Source organism: Ailuropoda melanoleuca, chromosome 6 (genome assembly GCF_002007445.2).
Source record: "Ailuropoda melanoleuca isolate Jingjing chromosome 6, ASM200744v2, whole genome shotgun sequence".
In the NCBI taxonomy this organism is placed as follows: domain Eukaryota; kingdom Metazoa; phylum Chordata; class Mammalia; order Carnivora; family Ursidae; genus Ailuropoda; species Ailuropoda melanoleuca.
Window position 1 is genome coordinate 10,143,778 of NC_048223.1, and position 21,374 is coordinate 10,165,151.

At 35.3% G+C, this 21,374-nt stretch overlaps 1 protein-coding gene across 2 annotated transcripts in view; it reads left to right on the forward strand.

The window, feature by feature from the left end:
- PIK3CB (phosphatidylinositol-4,5-bisphosphate 3-kinase catalytic subunit beta) overlaps window positions 1-21,374 on the forward strand; it is an 80,584-nt gene that overhangs the window by 4,649 nt on the left and 54,561 nt on the right. For both annotated transcript variants that reach the window (XM_034661913.1, XM_034661914.1), the window contains exons 3-6: window positions 5,339-5,590; window positions 6,960-7,056; window positions 10,139-10,269; window positions 12,783-12,833. In XM_034661913.1, coding sequence (XP_034517804.1) covers window positions 5,339-5,590; window positions 6,960-7,056; window positions 10,139-10,269; window positions 12,783-12,833 — 531 coding nt within the window. The remainder of the gene's footprint in view (window positions 1-5,338; window positions 5,591-6,959; window positions 7,057-10,138; window positions 10,270-12,782; window positions 12,834-21,374) is intronic.

The window sequence follows — 21,374 nt, forward strand, 5'->3', positions numbered from 1 at the left end:
CCCCCAACTCATTCTCTTAACTCCTTTAACTACTTTTCCTCTTATATTTGGTAAAGCAGCTGGAGTCACTGCTTTCCCTTACCTACCATATTTAATCAATTGATCACATACTGTTGATCCTACCTCATTGAAATCCTTTACTATCCATTCTTTCCTCTTTGTCTTCCTGACCATTTCATAGCCTCCCCCCACTGATCTCCTTGCCTCTGTTTTCACACCTTACCTTACACCCAAACTTTTCTCTTACCTGAAAACAAAATAGTCTTTCAGTGGTTTAAATTCCATTCCCGTTTAGTGTCTTAGTTGGCACTGCTTTTGCTGCTCACCTCTCCAGCCTAAGCACCAGCGTGGCCCCCATGTGCCTCTAGTTGTGCCACAGTGGTTTTGGTTCTGAAGGCATGCCAGGGGAGTTTGTCTTTGCCCAGGCAGTAGGAACTTCTTTCTTGCTGTTGAACTCCTTTTAAGATAATGACTGTTGTGGTAGTGGTGGAACCTTTCCTAACCTCCTGATAAACTGAAATTACTGTTCACTGTGTCTTTATTAACTGGTGCTCAATCTTCCTGAGGTATGTTAGGGAGGAAAAGAAAACTTTGAAATCTGGATTTTGTGCTCTTCCCACTTCCCATATAATTTTACTAACACTAAATGCCATTTATTGAGCATTTCATGATAGGGCCATTTCTTCATTGCTTAGGAGAAAATAATTATGGTTCTATAAGGAACTGTAATTACAGGGTTTTTTTTATAGAATAAATTGTTATTCCTATTTTGTCTTGTCTATTAAAAATACTAGTATAGTAAGTGTCTCATAGTTTAGATACTTTGAGTATAGCATAGAGGAAAATGCAAAGATTTCCTAAAAGTGCTATCGTATAAATCCTTCTTTATAATTACTGTTATATTCTATACAGAGTAAAAATGAATCCTCAGACTTTTTGCTTTATTTCGGGGAACACAGGTAAATAGCGTTAAAGTAGAGACATGGGCTTAAAAGTTGCTTAAGGCTATGGCCTTAATACTTAATAGTCTTGGCATTGTCTGTTATTTATTTATTTATTTAAATTTTCGACACTGTTTAAAAACAGATGACCTTGAATTTTTTTTAATGATTTATTTATTTAAGAGAGAGAGCTCACACGTGCGCACATGCAGGTGGGGGGAGGGGCAGACGGAGAGAGAGAATCTCAAGGAGACTCCACACTGAGCGTGGAGCACAGTGTGGGCCTGAATCCCACGACTCCAAGATCATGACTTGAGCCAAAATCAAGAGTGGGACACTCAACTGACTGAGCCACCCAGGTGCCCTGAATGGTTGTTTTTAAAATGATGTCCATTTTTACTCATATTTGCATTAAATTTAATGAGTTTTGGATCGATTGTGAGCATTTGGTGTTACGCCTATATTTAGGATCCTAAAGTTAGATCATTCAACTATTTTGTATGGTACTTTGTACAATAATAATTTTAAAGTATTTTAAAAATAGCATTATAAAATATAATCCAGGATCACTTAAGAGAATGATAAATCACCAATATCCTTGTTACCCTGCCGTAACTAGTTTTATTTGTATTCATTTCTTTGTACCATCAAAATTTGAATATGCTTTTGGTGAGTATGTATTATATTATTTTATTTTATTTTTCATTTAAGAGTACACCCCTGGCTGGCTCAGTTGGTAGAACATTGGGACTCTTGATCTCAAGGTTGTGAGTTCAAGCCCCACATTGGGCATAGAGCCTACTTAAAAAAAAAAAAATCAATATATAAAAAAATTTTTTGAATAGTAAGATTACATCATAAATCACTTTCCCCTAGTATTACAGGATAGGCTTGATTATGGATTGAAAGTAAGAAACATGAGTGTCTAAGTAGATGCTGGCACCATTCCCATTATGGTTAGTTAGGTTCTAAAGAAGATTTTTGTTTGAGTTTGACATAGGAGAGAAATGCATAAGTTTTATAGCCTGCTGGGGAGGGGGATTTTCCAATTTAAAGGAGCAAAGGAGCAAGGTCTAAGAACTTGGGAAATTGGAGCAAGATGGAGCTAGAGGTTTTGAGTAGAAGGAGTAATCCCTTTTCTATGAAGTTGAAGGGAATTAGGTGTGTGTTCAGATAAAAATTCTTGGTGGCCTGAGAATTTACTCCAAGTGTTTTTAGCAATTCTTTGTAATCCCTATTACTTTAATCTTTACTATGTAATAATAATCCATCTGTATTTGGAATAAATAATTTTCTTCTCTGTAGCTTAAATATTTTTTAAAGGAAAAATTCCTTTAAACATACACAAAAGATACACAAAAGTAGAGAGAATAGTGTAATCAACTTCCATGAACCCATCACCCAGCTTCAGTAGTTATTCTGATAGCTTTTTAGTAATTTCCTTAATTAGCTTTTTAATGATTTTAACATACCTAACCCTTTGATCTGTGTTTATTTTTATTTTTAAGATTTTGTTTATTTTGAGAGAGAGTGTGTGTGTGAGCAGGAGGAGGGGCAGAGGTGGAAAGAGAGAGAATCTTAAGCAGACTGCATGCTGAGCACAGGTCATGGTCTGGGATTGTGAGATTGGCTCCACATCAGGCTCTGAGCCATCCAGGCACCCCAATCTGTGTTTATTTTGTGGGAGTCAGATAAATGAATACTTTTTATTAAAGTAAGCCATTCTTTTCCTGTTACATTATGAAATGTGTAGTCTATTAACTTGTAGTTTTATTTATGCAGTTATAATTTTAATAGCTTTTAAACTCAAATAATTCTAATATAAATATAATAATTTTAAAAATTGATGGTATTACTTAGAATTTTATATTTCGATTTAAATCTGTTTCTGTATCTTTAGATAGAATGGGTATTCTTGGTATTATCTTCCTTTTCAAAATGAGGATAGTGACTCTTCTAATAAGTCCATTTTTATTGACAAGCCTATTTTAAGTTAAAGACAAACCTAAATATTCACATATGTATTCGTCTATTCAGTAAATAGTAAATTGAGTACTACCGTGTGCTAATATCACATTTGAATAAATCAATATAAAAACATTTGACCATAAAGTATTTCGTTAAGTCAGTCTGTGTTTTAGTAATGTTTTTAGTTCTACTTTCACCACTCACTTTTTAACTTATTAGTCAACCAATTTTATTGATGTATAGTTGACACATAATGTTACATTAATTTCGGGTGTATAACATAGTGATTGGACAACTCTACGCATTATGCTATCCTCACCACAAGTGTAGCTACGATATGTCACCATACAACACTGTTACACTACCATCGATTATATTCCTTATATTGTACCTTTCATCCCTGTGACTTGTTCATTCCATAACTGGAAGCCTGTACCTCCTACTCCCCTTCACCCATTTGCCCATCCCTTTCCCCTATCCTCTCTAGCAACCATCAGTTTGTTCTCTGTATTTATGGGTCTTTTCCTGCTTTGTTTGTTCATTTGATTTTAGATTTCACGTATAAGGGAAATTATGTGGAATTTGTCTTTCTGACTTTTTCACTTAGCATAATACCCTCTAATGCTGAAAATAGTAAGATCTCATCTTTTCTATGGCTGAGTAATATTCCATTACACATACACACACACACACACAGAGCACATCTTTATCCATTCATCTATGGATAGACACTTGGATTGCTTACATATCTTGTCTGTTATAAATAATGCTGCAATAAACATAGGGGTATATACATAGTCTTTTCAAACTAGTTTTTTTGTTTTCTTTGGGTAAATACTCAATAGTGGAACTATTGGATCATATGGTATTCCTACTTTTAATTTTTCAAGGAAGCTTCATACTGTTTTCCATAATGGCTGCACTAATTTACATTCCCACCAACAGTGCACGAGGATTCCCTTTCTCCATGCCCTCATCAGCATTTGTTATTTCTTGTTTTGATTCTGGCCATTCTGAAAGGATAAGGTGGTATCTCATGGTGGTTTTGATTTGCATTTTCCCGATAATTAGTGATGTTGAGCATCTTTTCATGTGCTTGTTGGCCATCTGGAAAAATGTCTGTTCAGGTCCTCTGCCCATTTTTTAATTGGATTGTTTGATTTTTGGGAAGTGTTGTGTTGTATAAGTTCTTTATATATATTGGATATTAACCCCTTATTAGATATATCATTTGCAAATATCTTCTCCCATTCAGTAGACTGCCTTTTTGTTAGGTTGATGGTTTCCTTTACTGTGAGAAAGCTTTTTATTTGGTATAGTCCCAATAGCTTATTTTTGCTTTTGTTTCCCTTGCCGGAGGAAACTGTCTAGGAAAATGCTGCTAAGGCCAGTGTCCAAGAAATTGCTGTCTATGTGGAAGTAATATGAGTTCTGTGGTTTCAGGTCTCATATTTAGGTCTTTAATACATTTTGAGTTTATTTTTGTATGGGGCGTAAGAAGGTGGTCCAGTTTCATTCTTTTCTATGTAGCTGTTCAGTTTTTCCAGCACCATTTATTGAAGAGACTGTCTTTTCCCCATTGTATGTTCTTGCCTCCTTTGTTGTAGATTAATTGACCAGGTAAGTGTGGGTTTATCTCTGGGCTCTCTGTTCTCCATTAATCCATGTCTTTGTTTTTGTGCCAGTACTGTTTTGATTACTTCCTTTGTAGTTATCTCTTGAAATCTAGGATTGTGATGCCTCCGCTTTGTTCTTTCTCAAGGTTGCTTTGGCTATTTGGAGTCTTTTGTGATTCCATATAAACTTCAGGATTATTTGTTCTAGTTCTGTAGTACTCACTTTTAAATTTAGAGGTAATTGGGTTATGTCATATACATGACAGTAAAATTTTCTGGGATGTTTCACATATGTCTTGCATCATTCTGGACCTGTGTCTTTAGGAAAAAATGAAAAAAAATTATGTGTAGGATAATTGTAAATATGGATAGAATATCTTTAAGAAGGCGGCTCTTATAATGACCAGTTTGTACATTATTTTGAAGTAGAAAGAGACTGGAGACATTTTATCCATCACTTCCTTTGCAGTTATATAGAAGAATAAGACAGGACCCCAAGTAGATGCAGTCAGTGGAGGTGAGCATATGATAGTAGTTTTTATACTTATGGTCTTGGTTTCTGTAGACCTGTTTATACCATTGAGAAATATTGCATTTTTTAGTTGGTTTACTTATTAAGTGAAAAATAGGTTAAAAATAACAGTTCGTGAATTATATACTGATTACTTACAGCCTGATGGTTCTGTGGACAAAAAGTTTTTCCTAGAGTTGGTGTGCTGTTTCTCCCTGTATTTGTTTGTTTTTCCAGAGTGGAGGTGTTTCAGTGGTGCAGTATTCATAATTCTGTGTTCATTTTTGTCTCCCTCATTACAGGTTCATGTCAGGGCTGGCCTTTTTCATGGTACTGAACTCCTCTGTAAAACCATCGTAAGCTCAGAGATATCAGGGAAAAATGATCACATTTGGAATGAACCACTGGAATTTGATATAAATACTTGTGACCTGCCACGAATGGCTCGATTATGTTTTGCTGTTTATGCAGTTTTGGATAAAGTGAAAACGAAAAAGTCGACTAAAACTATTAATCCCTCTAAATATCAGACCATCCGGAAATCTGGGAAAGTGGTAATTACATATTACTGAAAAATTTTTACAATGGAATAATTTTAAGACTGTAGTAATTGAATAATATGAAATTATAGCGTGTAACTTTGGTCCCTGTGAAGTAATTTTAAAAAAACGATAAATCTTCATTTTTATGTCCTATTCATTTATTTCTCTTTGGCAAATTATTTTAGCAGATATCATACCATAGGTGTTCCATTATAAATACAATACTTTAGAAAATATAGATAAAGAATGAAAAAATTTAAAAAATTACATTTCCACTGTACCTTAACTGAAATTCTATGTGCCACATATGCTTGAACATTCAGAATTGTGTGAATTTTAGAAGATTGTACAACATACTTTACTCAACACACCTGTGGGGCCTGGGGCACAAGTCTGTAATCAAACACATCACTATCTAGCAGTGAAATATATGAATATTCACATTAAATGAGACAAATGCAGAATATCAGTTAACTTCATGCCAGTTTTGGCCATGTTTTGTTGTCATATAAATTATGAATAAACTTTTAGTTTTCATTTTCTTAGATTTCAAAATTGTGGAAAAAGGATGGTATACCTGTTCTCATATTCTCATCTTCCATTTCATATTTTTAGTCCTTTTTCATTTTCTTTCAAATTTATGAAAAGTTGTTTTGGAGGGATGGGGACATGAATTTTATATACTTTTTAAGAAAACTGGTTACTATATTTATGTACATGAATTTGTGTCCTTTTATTCTTTAAAAATTAAGCAGGCTTTTCCTCTGCTTATTATCATACAGTTCTTAAAAAATAAATTTTAGGGTGTAAAAGTCACAGAAGAGGTACTTCCTTAGTATTTTTTCTTACACTGATAAAGAATTTTACACAAAGTATTTGACTGTTTATAAGGTTTTTTGATACACTGTGACCAAGTTAGTTGGTCTTGGTGTCTATGTAAATCCTATATAAATGGTCTAGTTGTCTGTGCTTCCTTCTAAGAAATAAAAATAAATTCTGCAATACCTACAGACGGTGCCTTCTCCTACATTAAGGTTTACTGAGGCCTAAAGCTAATAAAACATATAACCTGACATATCACACATATTTTCTTGGATCATTAAAAATTCCTCATCGTTTGTAATGTTTATACAATAAATAATGTTTTTTGGATACATTATTTCATCATGAGATATTAATTGGCTTTCAGAGTTTTCTTGAACTACTGTAAAGATCTTGAACATTTTCCACGTACATCTTGTTTTATTTTGGATGATTTTTTGGAAATCACCTGGAACTCTAGAAATTTCTAGATATAAATTTTTGAAACAAAAGGCATGTACATGTTTCCATGCTAAAGTTCTTTTTCGGCATATTTATGCAGTGGTATCTTTTTCAACAGCATTATCCTGTAGCATGGGTAAATACGATGGTTTTTGACTTTAAAGGACAGTTGAGATCCGGAGACATAATATTGCACAGCTGGTCTTCATTTCCTGGTAAGACTTACATCCTAATCCTTAAAGAGTAACTTTTGGCATGTGGACTAGTTAATGTTCTTTTATGACTCACTATTTTTTCAGTTTAGTAAAGAAACCATCTTTTAGTCTCTTTATTATTTATTCTAAAACAGATTCCCACAGACCGTTCTAATGTATTTAAATAGTGATTTGTGTCGTAATATATTTGTTATCTCGGTGAATATGTTCTTGCTTTAAAAGTTTTATTTTTATAGATTTTGGAGAAATTCTCCTAAGGAACAGTATCTTCTTCAAAACAACCTTTTTGCTCCTAGTTGTACTAAATTTCTACACTAATAGAAGAAACATTCACTAATATGGGAAGAATAGTAAAAACACACTGTTTAGTTGGCTTTAACGTGAAATTTGAGCTAAGAGGAGCACCTTCCATATGCTTATATTTCTGAAATATTATTCAGAGCACCCCAACAAGCTAGCTAGTTTTGTCTCCATTTTACAGATGAGAAAAGTGAACCTCAGAGATAAGTTAGTAAGTCTTACAAAATTGGTTCAAAGTAGGATTTGTATGAAAGAACCCTTTGAATCTTTCCATTATTCCACACTGCTTTTCCCAAATGTTTGAAATTTTTAGTATAAACTTTGCATTATAATAGTGGTTTTCTTTTTCCACCTGCCTTCATAGTTCGTTAATACAATTAGTTAATAAAATTGTGAACTTAATTGCATTTTAAAATTATGTTGTGACAAACATTTGAAAATATTCATTTATTAGTAGTTGACATCTGAGAAATTGGTTTTGGATAACCATTTATTCACAGACATATTTAAAACTCATGTTCTGATATTTTATGTGTGTATATATTCTTCAGTTTCTACCCTTTCCTCCATATATCTGCAATAGTTTTTACTAATCATGTTTTCCCCCAAATATAGGAGAGTAGTGTGCATTCATACATTTCTTATGAGAAACGATGAGCTTCATAGTTAGAGTAGAAATTTATGCATTGCAGCAGTTACACGTTTTTGAAAATTTTAATTTAGACTCACACGTTCTCCAGAATCACCAAGCAACTTGACTGGTATTTTTAGCAAAATTGACAATTTTGGGCAATATTAACTTGGCATACCATGAGCCTGACTTCATCTCTAACAAAATGTAATATGAAAAATAGTAAGTGAACACATTTGCTGTGCCTGTATCAGCTCTAGAATTGTCACTTTATCCCAGTAGGAGTGAAGCTGAAACAAAGGAACTACAGATAATCTATTGTCTAGAGTCCCTGGGCCATCATTAAATGGTATATAATCACATTACTGGTTGTTTTTGTATCTTTCCAGATTTCTTCATGCATACACTAGGAAATACAAATGAAGATTTCTATTTTTTTCTTCCTATTCTTAAAATAGCATTCTGTGAAGTGTTCTCCTTTTTGCCCTTTTAACCTTATGTAATAAAGTGCTGCTGCTGTTCTTAAAGCAGACTTACCTTTTGATAATTTAAGTGGTGTTATGATGAATAATCTTGCTTATGTGCATGTCTGTGTCTAAGATAAATTCCTAGAGGTGGGTCTATTGAGTTAAAGAATAAATACATTTGTTATTGTACACCTGAAACTGATGTAACACTCTGTGTTAACTAACTGGAATTAAAATAAAAACTTAAAAAAAAACTTGGAATTTTAAAATTAAAAGAAGAATAAATACATTTGTAATTTTGATAATCACAAATTGCTCTCCAGTAGAAGTTGTACCAATTTGTACTCTCTGTTTATAAAATATATTAGAGTGCCTTTTTATAATCACTTTAAAGCAAGGTTATCTCTCTATGTTTGGGGCCAATAAGAATACTAAAATGCTACATTTAGATTGCATGGGATAGGACAAAGGAGTATAATGCTACTAGATAGCATAAGTATAAGATTTTAGTTTGCTGAGAGATCTGCTTTAGAGGTGTGTAAGTGATGAGAATTGCTTCCTTCTGGGTGACAACAGAATCTGAAATTTGAGAGTATTAAACAACTCAAGCAAAGAATTGATCAATGAGCTGAAACTTGGAAATACTCTGTAAGATTTTCTAGCCGGGCTCCTGGGTGGCTCAGATGGTTAGGCATCTGCCTTCATTTCAGCTCAGGTCACTATCTCCAGGTCCTGAGATCCCTCCTCCCCCAAATCAGTCTCCCTGCTCAGCAGGGAGTCTGCCTCTCCACTGGCTTGTGCTCTCTCTCTCTCTCTCTCAAATGAATAAATAAATCTTAAAAAAATATATTTTCTAGACTTGGTAAATAATTCAAGTATGGATAATATCTGGGCATTAGGCTTTGACACAATGGATTTTTATTTCCTTAGGAGGGAGCAACTGTGCTAAAAATCAGTATAAGGAAGGAGATAATAGTTTGGAGAGGAGAGACTTTAGGTTGTACTGCTAATTCTGTTCTCTTGAGTTTACTGTCTCTTCAGCAGTTTACTTATCTGTGAAATGAAAAAGTTTTATGAGAACATTGAAATCTAAGATTCCCATGCACAATTCTGTGGATGAGCCATGGGGGAGCAGAGGGAGTGCCTTAAAGAAATAAGCAGTTTATTAGGTTAAAGGAGTACCACTTAAATGAAGTGTTGCAGAAACTACCAGAGAGCCCTTTAACTGTATCAGCAATTTATGGGATAATTGAGGAACATAAACAACATTAGATTTGTCTCAAACAATGCCATTGATGACTCTCAAAATACCAGTTTGGGTACTCTGATGACCATGGAAAATAAGAAATCCATATGTGTGGTGAAGTAATAAAAATTCTGTGGGTCACCTTATTTTGATGGAGAGCAATTCCAATTAAGTTTTTTTTTTTCAAGATTGAGAATACTTGTCAGATTTGAAGAAAGAGGTGAGGTAGGTATTTCTAGAAACTTTCCCATTTTAAAGATGTATGTAAACTCACATCAATTCTTGTGTCAGGTATTAACAGAAAATTAGAGGCTTACTGATACGGTTGTGTGCCAGATTCCTTAGGTGACATACTTTTAAAATAATTTCTATTAAGGATTTATTTTAGTTTAGTTTTAAAAACTTTTTTTAAGAATCAAAATTATTTGCATATTTTAGATGAACTTGAAGAAATGTTGAATCCAATGGGAACTGTTCAAACAAATCCATATACTGAAAATGCAACAGCTTTGCATATCAAATTCCCAGAGACTAAAAAACAACCTTACTATTATCCTCCCTTCGATAAGGTAAGCTAATTATTTAAAGTACCACTGTGCATGAAAATCACTGAATCATTAGTTCTTGGCTCTTCATGTTTATAGTTTAAGCCTTACATGTTTGTTTCTCTTTCAAAATGTCACATACACTGGCAGCTTGATTCAGTGGAAAGACCACTGAGCATGGAGCCAAATAAACTTGTATTTAATCGTGGCTTTATCACTGACCAGGTGAGACATAACATCTCTGGAGGTCAGGTTTTTCATTTTTAAATGAGGAAATCATAATTGTTCTCTGAGGTTCTTTTCAATTTAAAATGGCATTCATGTAAGTCTGAGCATGTGAAATGTACATTGAAGCTTGCCCAACATGTTAGTTTAGGGCTTAAAGACGTAGTCACTGCTGTGTTAGAATTGTCACTCAAAGAACAGATCATTTATGTTGAATATTGCTATTAGTAAGACTTTCTAAGGTACTGTTATTTGTGTAGAATCTATAGCAAGGACTTCCATTTCTAAACACGTTTCCTTAGTATACAAACTGCTTTTCTTGGGTATCAGGAGGGTATCTGGTGGAGTTGAAAATGGGGCTATGCTAATTTATATTCTGCGAGCTAAACTGTCATTCGTTTTATCTTCAGGTTTGGCATCTTTGTTTCAGGTGTGATTAATGCTGATTTTCATGAGAAAATCTTGGAGCAAATTCTCAGATAGTAACAAGTTTATATTATTTCCTTAATCTATGTGAGATATGTGAGAATAAGCTTCCTTTAAAAATTGATATTATATGAAATAATACTCAAATTAATCCACCTTTAAACTTCATTGTATTTTAAAATTCAGCACTACCAGACCTGTATAGAATAGATTTTTAAAGTAATACGTAGATTTAATTTGTTACCTAACGTAACGTTTCTTCTGTACTCTCATTTTAATTGAATTTTATCCTCATAAGAAATAACTTTTCATTTCAAATTCTTCTGAAATCATTTTCTGATCTGTAATATACAGCCAAATTAAAATTTGTGGTTGGTACAGTAGAAAGCCCAAATATGTCAGGAACTGTATCCCTAAGTGTACACTGAGTAGGAAAAAGTACATTTTGACTTATCCATTGCATTCATGCCATGGCTTTATTCCTTAGAATAGCAATTTAACCAGAAGGCATAGCTACTTGTGATACATTTTACACTCCAAGCTATGACTGTTTTTGTGTTCACTTACAGTGTGTGCTCAACAATCAGTTATAGTTCTTTTGGATCAAACGAGGTGCTTTTTGAAGCACTTTTACAAATAGAATACTATGCAAATACGAGTAGTTTTCGTCTTATATTTCAAGAGAAGTCCAGTTTCTTTAAAATGTTTTATTTCAACATTGTTTAAGTCACTAAACTTTCCTTTTGCCTTTGTAATCTCTTAGAGAGTCTGTCTTTGAAGATCAACTTGGGATAGAGGATTTGTCTTTAAATATGTATAAATATATTTATACTTATTGGGGCTTTTAAAATTGTAGAATTTATATGTGATCATTTAAAAGATCAAATAATACAGATAGAAAAAAATGAAAGTTCCCTGTATTTTTATTTAATTTAATGATTTTTGTTGTGAACATTTGTGTACATTTTGCTTTTCAAGACAATTTTATGGTTATTGATAATTTTAATAACTGTGATCTCATTTTGTCATTATAACAACCGTATGAAATAGGATAGGAGTTATCAGTACACTTTACATTTGAGGATACACTTAAATTATTCATTTAGGATTATATAAGTCAGTAACTGGATATAAATCTTCAGATTCTTCAACCACTGATTTTCCCATCTTTTCAAGAATCAGAGCCCCTTTCGAACTTAATGAATTCAAAAGATAGTTTTAGACTCTCTCTTGATATTCTACTTTTGTTATGTTAATTTAGAAAAAACAATGACAAATGCCGCAAACTTATTTAGTAACTCTTACATACCTTTGCATTTTCTTTTTTTTTTTTTTTAAAGATTTTATTTATTTATTAGACAGAGATAGAGACAGCCAGCGAGAGAGGTAACACAAGCAGGGGGAGTGGGAGAGGAAGGAAGCAGGCTCATAGCGGAGGAGCCTGATGTGGGGCGATCCCATAACGCCGGGATCACGCCCTGAGCCGAAGGCAGACACTTAACCGCTGTGCCACCCAGGCGCCCCAACCTTTGCATTTTCTTAATCAGAAAATATTTACCTGTATTTAAAATTCTTTCTCATACCAAAGAAAAATTCTTTCACATGCATATTCAAGCCTTCTCTTATCTTATCAACAGACAATGCTAGTGCACCCGAGGAGTCACAGTCCCTTATAGTAATACCATTGACTATCAGTTGTCAAGAGTTTGAAGATTGGGAATCACCACATACTACCATTTTGCATTTAAAATTCACGTTTACATTATAAACCATAGAAATGCCAGACCCTGTGTTGTTTCTTATAGTCTAAGTACAACTGTAATCATTTACAATTAAAATTTTATAAATACAAGTGCCAAAATTTAATTTACAGTTTTGTTTAACAGATAATCGAGAAGGCAGCTGAGATTGCAAGCAGTGACAGTGCTAATGTATCCGTAAGTATCCGGGTTTTAAAATAGCCCTGTCTTGTTATAACGTTGTGCTCATTTTTAATTACCTTCATCTCATTTATGCTGATGACGTACAGATGACCATACTCTTACGCAAGAATAGCCTGTGAGCGTATGTGAATATGTACATACTAATGTTTTGTTGAATGGTAGCTGTTTGTAGGTGGTCTGTGTTCAGTGATAAACCCTTTTCTGATATAAGCACAGGTTCAGCAGCTAGTCTTTTTTTTTTTTTTAATTAATTTATTTTTTAAAGTAGGCTTCACACCCAACACGGGGCTTAAACTCACAAACCGTGAGATGAAGAGTTGCATTGCTACTGACTGAGCCAGACAGGTGCCCCCAGTAGCTAGTCCTTAAGAGATGCATGGCACCTCCTCATAGATAAATAATACTGTTCTTGTGAATATTATTCAGTTGAATGAAGAGGCTGTAATTTTCTTTATTTTTCACATGTAACAGCAGATATAATCAGGCCAGGATTTACAGCGCTGGGGAACCAGGTTTCTTCCATCTTGGTGCTCTGTCATGTTAACATGTAGTTTCTATCTCATGGTTTAATACTAGTGCTTCAGCTTCTCATATTATTATGGTCCAGCCAGCAGGAACAGGAAAAGCAAGAGTAGAGGCCACACCTATTCTTTTTGAGGACCTAATAAATGTGCCTCATTGCTGCTCACATCTTATTAGCCAGAAATTAGTCAGATAGCCATACTTTAACAACAAGTGAGGCTGGGAAATGTAGTCTTTAGTTGGCCAGGCATGTGCTTTGCTAAAAGTAAGAGATTCTAGTTAATAAAGGAAGAGCAGAAAGAATACTGAGAGACAAACAGCAGTCTCTGCCATACACACTATGCCTATCATTTCTACCCAGAGACTACAAAATAGATTACTTTGTTTAGTTTACAGTATATGTAATATTTCTACCACCTATACATTTTTGCTTTATTTTTTGACTCTTAAAATAGTTTAAGACTTTGCCGAGTCTAATCTGATATTCTCTTTCAATGTTACCCTTTTGCAGTTTTTATATGTCTTCAGTATAGAGCCATCCTACATAAAATGGCGATAACATAGAGGCCAAGTGGCAAAATGGAGATAATGTATATTTTTGTCACTTACGCAGAATCAAAGCACTATTTTAATGTTGGCTATTTGGATGGCCCAGGGTGTCCTCTGCTTTGCCTTTGGAGTTCTCAAAAATATCCATAGTTTTACAGTGCAAGTCATCTACTATATAAATACTTTGAGCACTTCTCTTTAGTGAAATAAAAGAAGTTTATTACAAGTACACACTTACCAGTTTGTCCATCAATTATATTGGAGATACTGTGGGTTCTGTTCCAGACCCCTGCAATAAAGGGAATATCATGATAAAGTTAGTTGTGAATTTTTTGGTTTCCCAGTGCATATAAAATTAGGTTTACACTATACTGTAGTCTAGCACTATGCCTAGAAAACAATGTATATACCTTAATTTTTTTTTTAAAGATTTTATTTATTTATTTGACAGAGATAGAGACAGCCAGAGAGAGAGGGAACCAAGTAGGGGGAGTGGGAGAGGAAGAAGCAGGCTCATAGCAGAGGAGCCTGATGTGGGGCTCGATCCCATAACGCCGGGATCACGCCCTGAGCCGAAGGCAGATGCTTAACCGCTGTGCCACCCAGGCGCCCCTGTATATACCTTAATTTAAAAACACTTTTTCTTAAAAAAAAAAAAGCTAATCATATCTGATCTTTCAGCAAGTTGTAATCTCTTTGCTGATAGAAGTTCTTGCCTTGAAATTAATGGCTATTGACTGATCAGGGTCGGGGTTGCTGAGGGTTGTTGGGGTAGCTGTGGCAGTTCTTAAAATGAGACAACAATGAAGTTTGCTGCATTAATTGACTCTTCTTCCTTTTATGAATGATTTCTCTGCAGCGTGCAATCTGTTTGCTAGCGTTTTACCCACAGTAGAACTTCTTTCAAAATTAGAGTCAATCTTCTCAAACCTTGCTGCTGCTTTATCAATTAAGTTTATGTAATATTCTACATCCTTTGTTGTCATTTCAATAGTCTTCACGGCATCTTCACCAGCGGTACATTCCATCTCAAGAAACCACTTTCTTTGCTCATCCATAAGAAGCAAGTCATCATCATTCAAGTTTTATTGTGAGATTGCAGCAATTCAGTCACATCTTCAGGCTTCACTTCTAATTCTAGTTCTCTTGCTGTTTTCACCGTATCTGCAGTTACTTTCTCCACTGAATTCTTGAACCACTCAAAGTCATCTGTGAGGGTTGGAATCATCTCCTTCCAAGCTCCTTGTTAATGTTGATATTTTGACCTCTTCCGTGAATCACGAATGTTCTTAGTGGCATCTAGAATGATGAATCCTTTCCAGAAGGTTTTCAGTTTACTTTGCCAGACCTGTCAGAGGAATCACTCTGTATTGTACCTTTGATCTTACGAAATGTATTTCCTAAATAATGAGATTTGAAAGTCAAAATAACTCCTTGATCCATGGGCTGCAGAATGGATGTTGCGTTAGCAGGCATGAAAACAACATCAGTCTCACTGTACATCTCTATCAGAGCTCCTGGGTGATTAGGTACATTGTCAGCACTAATGTTTTGAAAATAATCTTTTTTTTATGACCAGTATGTCTCAGTAGTGAGTGTAAAATATTCAGTAAACCATGTTGTAAACAGATGTGCTGCCATCAGACTTTGTTGTTCCATATATAGAACATAGGCAAAATAATAGATTTAGCATAATTCTTAAGTGTCCTAGGATTTTGGAATGTTCATTGAACACTGGCTTCACCTTGAAGTCACCAGCTGTATTAATCCCCCAAAAGAGAGTCAGTTTGTTCTTTGAAGCTTTGAAGCCAGGCATTGACTTCTGCTCTCTAGCTGTGAAAGTCATAGATAGCATTCTCTTCTAATATAAAGCTATTTCGCCCCCATCAAGAAGCTGTTGTTTAGTGTAGCCACCTTCATTAATGATCTTAGCTAGATTTTCTGGGCAACCTCCTGCAGCTTCTGTAGCAACACTGCTTCTTCTTGCATTTTTATGTTATGGAGATAGCTTCTTTCCTTAAACCTCTTAAACCAACCCCTGTTAGCTTCAAACTGTTCTTCTGCAGCTTCCTCACCTCTCTCAGACCTCATGGAATTCAAGAGTTAGGGCCTTGTTTGCCTTAGGCTTTGGCTTAAGGGAATGGTGTGGCTGGTTTGATCTTTTATCTAGACCACAAATACTTTCTCCGTATCAGCAATAAGTCTGTTTTTCTTTCCTGTCATTAATGTGTTCACTGGAGTCGCACTTTTAATTTCCTTCAAGAACTTTTCCTCTGAATTCACCACTTGGCTAATTTTTTGGCACAAGAGGCCTAGCTTTTGCCTGTCTTGGCTTTCGACATGCCTTCTTACTAAGCTGTATCATTTCCAGCTTTTGATTAAAAGTGTGAGACATGCAACTCTTCCATTCACTCTAACACTTAGAAGCCATTGTAGGGTTATTAATTGGCTTAATATTAATATTGTTGTGTCTCAGAGAACGAGGAAGTCCTAGGAGAGGGAGAGAGATGGAACAGCAGATTGGTGGAACAGTCAGAATGGATACAACATTTATTGATTAAGTTTGCCATCTTCTGTGGTATGGTTCATGGCACCCCAAAAGAATTAATGGTAGTAACAGTAAAGATCACTGACCACCAATCACCATGACAAATATAATAATAATGAGAAAGTTTGAAATATTGAGATAATTACAAAAATGAGACAGAGACACTTAGTGAGCAAATGCTGTTGGAGGAATGGCGCTGATAGACTTGCTTGATGCAGGGTTGCCACAAACTTTCAATTTGTAAAAAATACAGCACAGTATCTGTGAAGTAAAATAAGCCTGTGCTAAAACAGATAATTACAGTTTTAGGTTTCAGAGATAATGGTTATATACAGGATATCTTCATTCTAGTTCCTATTTTCATTACCCTTTATATATTTAGTCTTTATACTGATCCCCAAACATCAGAAGAGTAACTGGTAACTTAATTTTTACTATTTCTCTTATGCTTTACTGCTACCTTACCCAAGTCAGAAGGTTCCCTTTTTTTTTTTTTTTAAAGATTTTATTTATTTATTTGACAGAGATAGAGACAGCCAGCGAGAGAGGGAACACAAGCAGGGGGAGTGGGAGAGGAAGAAGCAGGCTCATAGCAGAGGAGCCTGATGTGGGGCTCGATCCCATAACGCTGGGATCACGCCCTGAGCCGAAGGCAGACGCTTAACCGCTGTGCCACCCAGGCGCCCCTAGAAGGTTCCCTTCTTAACTAAGGATGCAGCATTCTGGCCCAAGTTTGATGTGCCTTTTTTTAAAAAAAATTGGGGGCATAGTACAATTAATAAATTGTGAAACTGAAAATTAAAATTATTCCTATAACTGCCATCTACTTTTTATCCTCCGAGATAACTGTGTCAGCAGTTTAGCTTATAGGTACTAATCCTAATGCAATGTATGTATTTACATACATATATCCTTTTTTAAAAAAATAAAAGAGATCTTTATAGTTTCTCCCTTTTTAGTTTAATGCGTTTTGTGGGTCTTGTCTCTTTCAGAGGTCCATTTCTCTCTTTATTTATTTATTTTTAAAAGACTTACTTCTTTGAGAGAGAGAGAGTGAGAGTGTGAACAGAGGGAGAGGCAGTGGGAGAGGAAGAGAAATCCTCAAGAAGTCTCCCCCTAAAGTGCAGAGCCACCACCCAGAGCTTGATCCCAGGACTCAGATCATGACCTGAGCCAAAATCAAGAGTCAGTTGCTTAACTGACTGAGCCATCCAGGCACTCCCCCACTTCTCTCTTTTTAAAGCTTTTTCAACATTCTGTGGCATTATTAGCAGCTATTAGTTATTAAACATACATATTCCTGTTGTTTTTGCTAATTTCCAGTTATTCTTTACTAAAACAGTATCGTAACGAATATTTTATAGATACTTCTTTAAAAGTATTTTGTGTTTTTAAAAAAAATATGTATCCTATCTATCTATCTATCTATCTATCTATCTATCTATCTATCTATCTATCTATCTGTCAGTAGGCTCTATGCCCAGTGCGGGGCTTGAACTCACAACCCCGAGACCAAGAGTCTCATGCTCCACTGACTGAACCAGTCAGATGCCCCTACATACTTGTATTTTATAAGGTGGATTCTTCTTAGAAGTGAAATTATTAGATCAAAAGTATCCCTTTTTTAAAATAAGAATTCTGCCAAATTGCGTACCTTAGAATACCTTAAAATTTATAACCCTAGCCACACTGTGGAAGAGTTAGTACCATTTTGCATATCTGCCTACTATTTTTTAACACTTTTAGTATTTTAATCCATTGGACAAAAAAATGGTGTCACACTACTTGCATTTTTTAAAAGATTTTATTTATTTGTCAGAGAGAGTGCGTACAAGCAGGGAGAACGGCAGGCAGAGGGAGAAGCAGGCTCCCCATTGAGCAAAGAGCCCGATGCTGGACTCAAACTAATGCTGCTATGAACTTGAATATACAAATATCTTTTTAAGACCCTGCTTTCAATTCTTTTAGATATATACCCAGAAGTGGAATTGCTGAATCATACTGTAGTTCTCTTTTTAATTTTTTAAAGAACTGCTATACTGTTTTCCATAATAGCTGTACCATTTTACATTCCCACCAGCTACGAAAGCAATGTTTTTCACATCCTTGCCATCACTTTCGTGTTTTTTTGATAGTAGCCATCCTAATAGGTGTTGGTATTTTTCAAAATAGATGTTTGCCAAGGGTGTTGGGTCTGTGGAATAGGGAAAGTGTGATCCTTGTGAATTGCATTTATAGAATTGGCAACTTTTATCTTCGTATGTAGTGGTTCTCACTCTGAGGCTAATTTACCCTCTGTGGGCCATTTGGCATCGTCTAGAGGTTTTCTTCGTTGTCACAACTCAAGGGATGGGGGTGTTTTGGCATGTAGTGGGTAGAGTTAAGGGGTCTGCTAAATGTCTACAGTGTACAGGACCATCCTCCTACAACAAAATAATAATAGCGCTGAGGTTTGGAAACCCTGCTGTAATCAAGAACATCTCTGTTATAATTTTATCTTATTTTCTTACTATGGAAACTCAGGCATTAAATTTTAATGGTTGGCTTTGGAGAGTGCAGATGTAATGACTCAAGCCATTAGGTACAAGTCCTAGAAATCTACCTAGGAAGTTTTCTTAGGAAAATGATTTGGAGTTTTTACAGCCCTCAGTTTTAGGGAAGGAAATATCAAACATTTAAAAACATTTTTCAGCTTAACTGAACATTTGCAGTAAGTATACAAAGAACTACCATATAGCCTTCCTTCAGCTTCCCCAGCTGTTAACATTTTGGCACATTTGTTTACGTTTGTTTTGTTTTTTAAAAGATTTTACTTATTCATTTGACAGAGAGCACAAGCAGGGGGAACAGCAGATAGAGGGAGAGGGAGAAGCAGACTCCCCGCTAATCAGGGAGCCTGATATGGGGCTAGATCTCAGGACCCCTGGATTATGCCTGAGCTGGGAGCAGATGGTTAACCGACTGAGCCGCCCAGGCACCCTAGGCAAGATATTGCAAGTGGTTGAAAAGTTTGATGTGAAACAGGATGGTTAGTCTTAAAATAGGCCCACAAAATACTTCTTGTTAACTTTATACCAGAAAAATCTAGTAGACACTATACTAATCAAGTGATAAAATTAACATCAATAGTAATAGGACAAATTAACATTATTTGCCTCCTGATAAAATATAGTAAGGGGAACACGCCACCATTTCAATGTAGTCATACTAAAAAATACATAGCTGGAATCTGATTATGACAAAACATTAGGCAAATACATATTGAGTAACATTCTATAAAGTAATTGACCTGTATTCTTAAAAAATGTCAGGGTCAGTGAAGGTAAGGAAAGACTGAGGAACTGTTCTAGAATGAAGAAAACTAGCGATAAATGACAACAAAATGCAACAATTAATCTGGGTTGGATCCTGGAGCTATAACAAACATTATTTAGAAAACTGGAAAAATTGAATGGAATGTGTGAATTAGACAATAGAACTGTGTCAATATTATTTTCCTGATTTTTATGAACAGATTCTGGTTAAGTATGAGAATGTCCTTATTGTTAGGAAATACACACTGAAGAATTAAGGAGTAATTCTGGGGATGTCAGTTTGTCCCACCAGCCCCAACTGCTCGGCTTGCCTCATCCCCAGTTATGTGTTGATCAAGTACCAAGTCTGGCCAACACATAGTTAATTCTGTCCTCAGCAGGCATACTGGTAACATGCTGTGTAAGTGTAAATGTGACCAGTGAGGGGCGCCTGGGTTGCTCAGTTGTTTAAGTGTCTGCCTTTGGCTCTGGTCATGATCCCACGGTCCTGGAATCAAGTGCTGTGTCCGTCTCTCTGCTCAGCAGGGAGCCTGCTTCTCCCTCTCCCTCTGCCTGCTGCTCCCCCTGCTTGTGCTCTCTCTCTCTCTCTGCCAAAGAAATAAATAAAATCTTAAAAAAAAATATATGACTGTGAGTTTTCCGGCCTTTCATCGCCCTCCCCTACACCAGCTACCATATCCCCCATTTAGAAGGGGAAAGAACCACAGTCATTTTTTGATGTGCTTATAGCAAAGTACATTTGCTTTGTTTTGTTTTAGTTCATAATCACTATTACACCATAATATGTGTGTGATTTTGAAAAATCTTAAACATAAAGAAAAATAGAGAATATTGAGTGTTAGTCTTCATTGCTTTCTACCATTATTTTAGTTCAAGCATTGGAACAGGTGTATAAATTCACCATTTACCCTGTGCAGTCTAAGTTTTCATTACTGATTATTTGGGGTTTTGCAAAGAATGTAAGATTCTGTGTTTTCTTTGGGCTTCCTGCCACATTTCTGGTAGTTGTTTATTTTTACTTGGCTTTATTCAGTGCTGTGCTATTCATAGCTTAGTAAACAGTCTTAGTACAATTATACAGCTAACCCCCTGCCCTCCCCTCTTAGTTTACTCCTAGGTCTTCAGGATATTTACTTACAGTAGGTCTGTAGAGTCAGATTTTGATTCACAAAATTACAGTAGGTTTGCTAGCTTTTTGCACTATTTAACTTAATTGCAGTCTGTTTCTCTGATATGAACAATTTAGACTCTGTGTTTTTTGCAGTAACAGGTTTCATTTTAAAAAGTGTAAGTGTAGGAGTTTGATTTTCAAATTCTGATGACTTGTGATGGTAACTTTTCAGAGAAACCCAGTCTAGCCTGTAAAATAAAGCATACTCTTTTTAGGTTGAGGATCTGAATATAAAACCACTGTAATCATAAATGTCTTTTGCATGTGTGTGTATGTATGTTTAAAATAAGATTTTATTTTTTAAAGACCAGTTTTAGGATGACAACAAAATTGGGAGGAAGGTGCAGATTTCCCGTATATCCCTATCCCTTCACATGCATATCCCTTTCCCATTATCAACATCACTCACCAGAGCAGTACATTTCGTTACC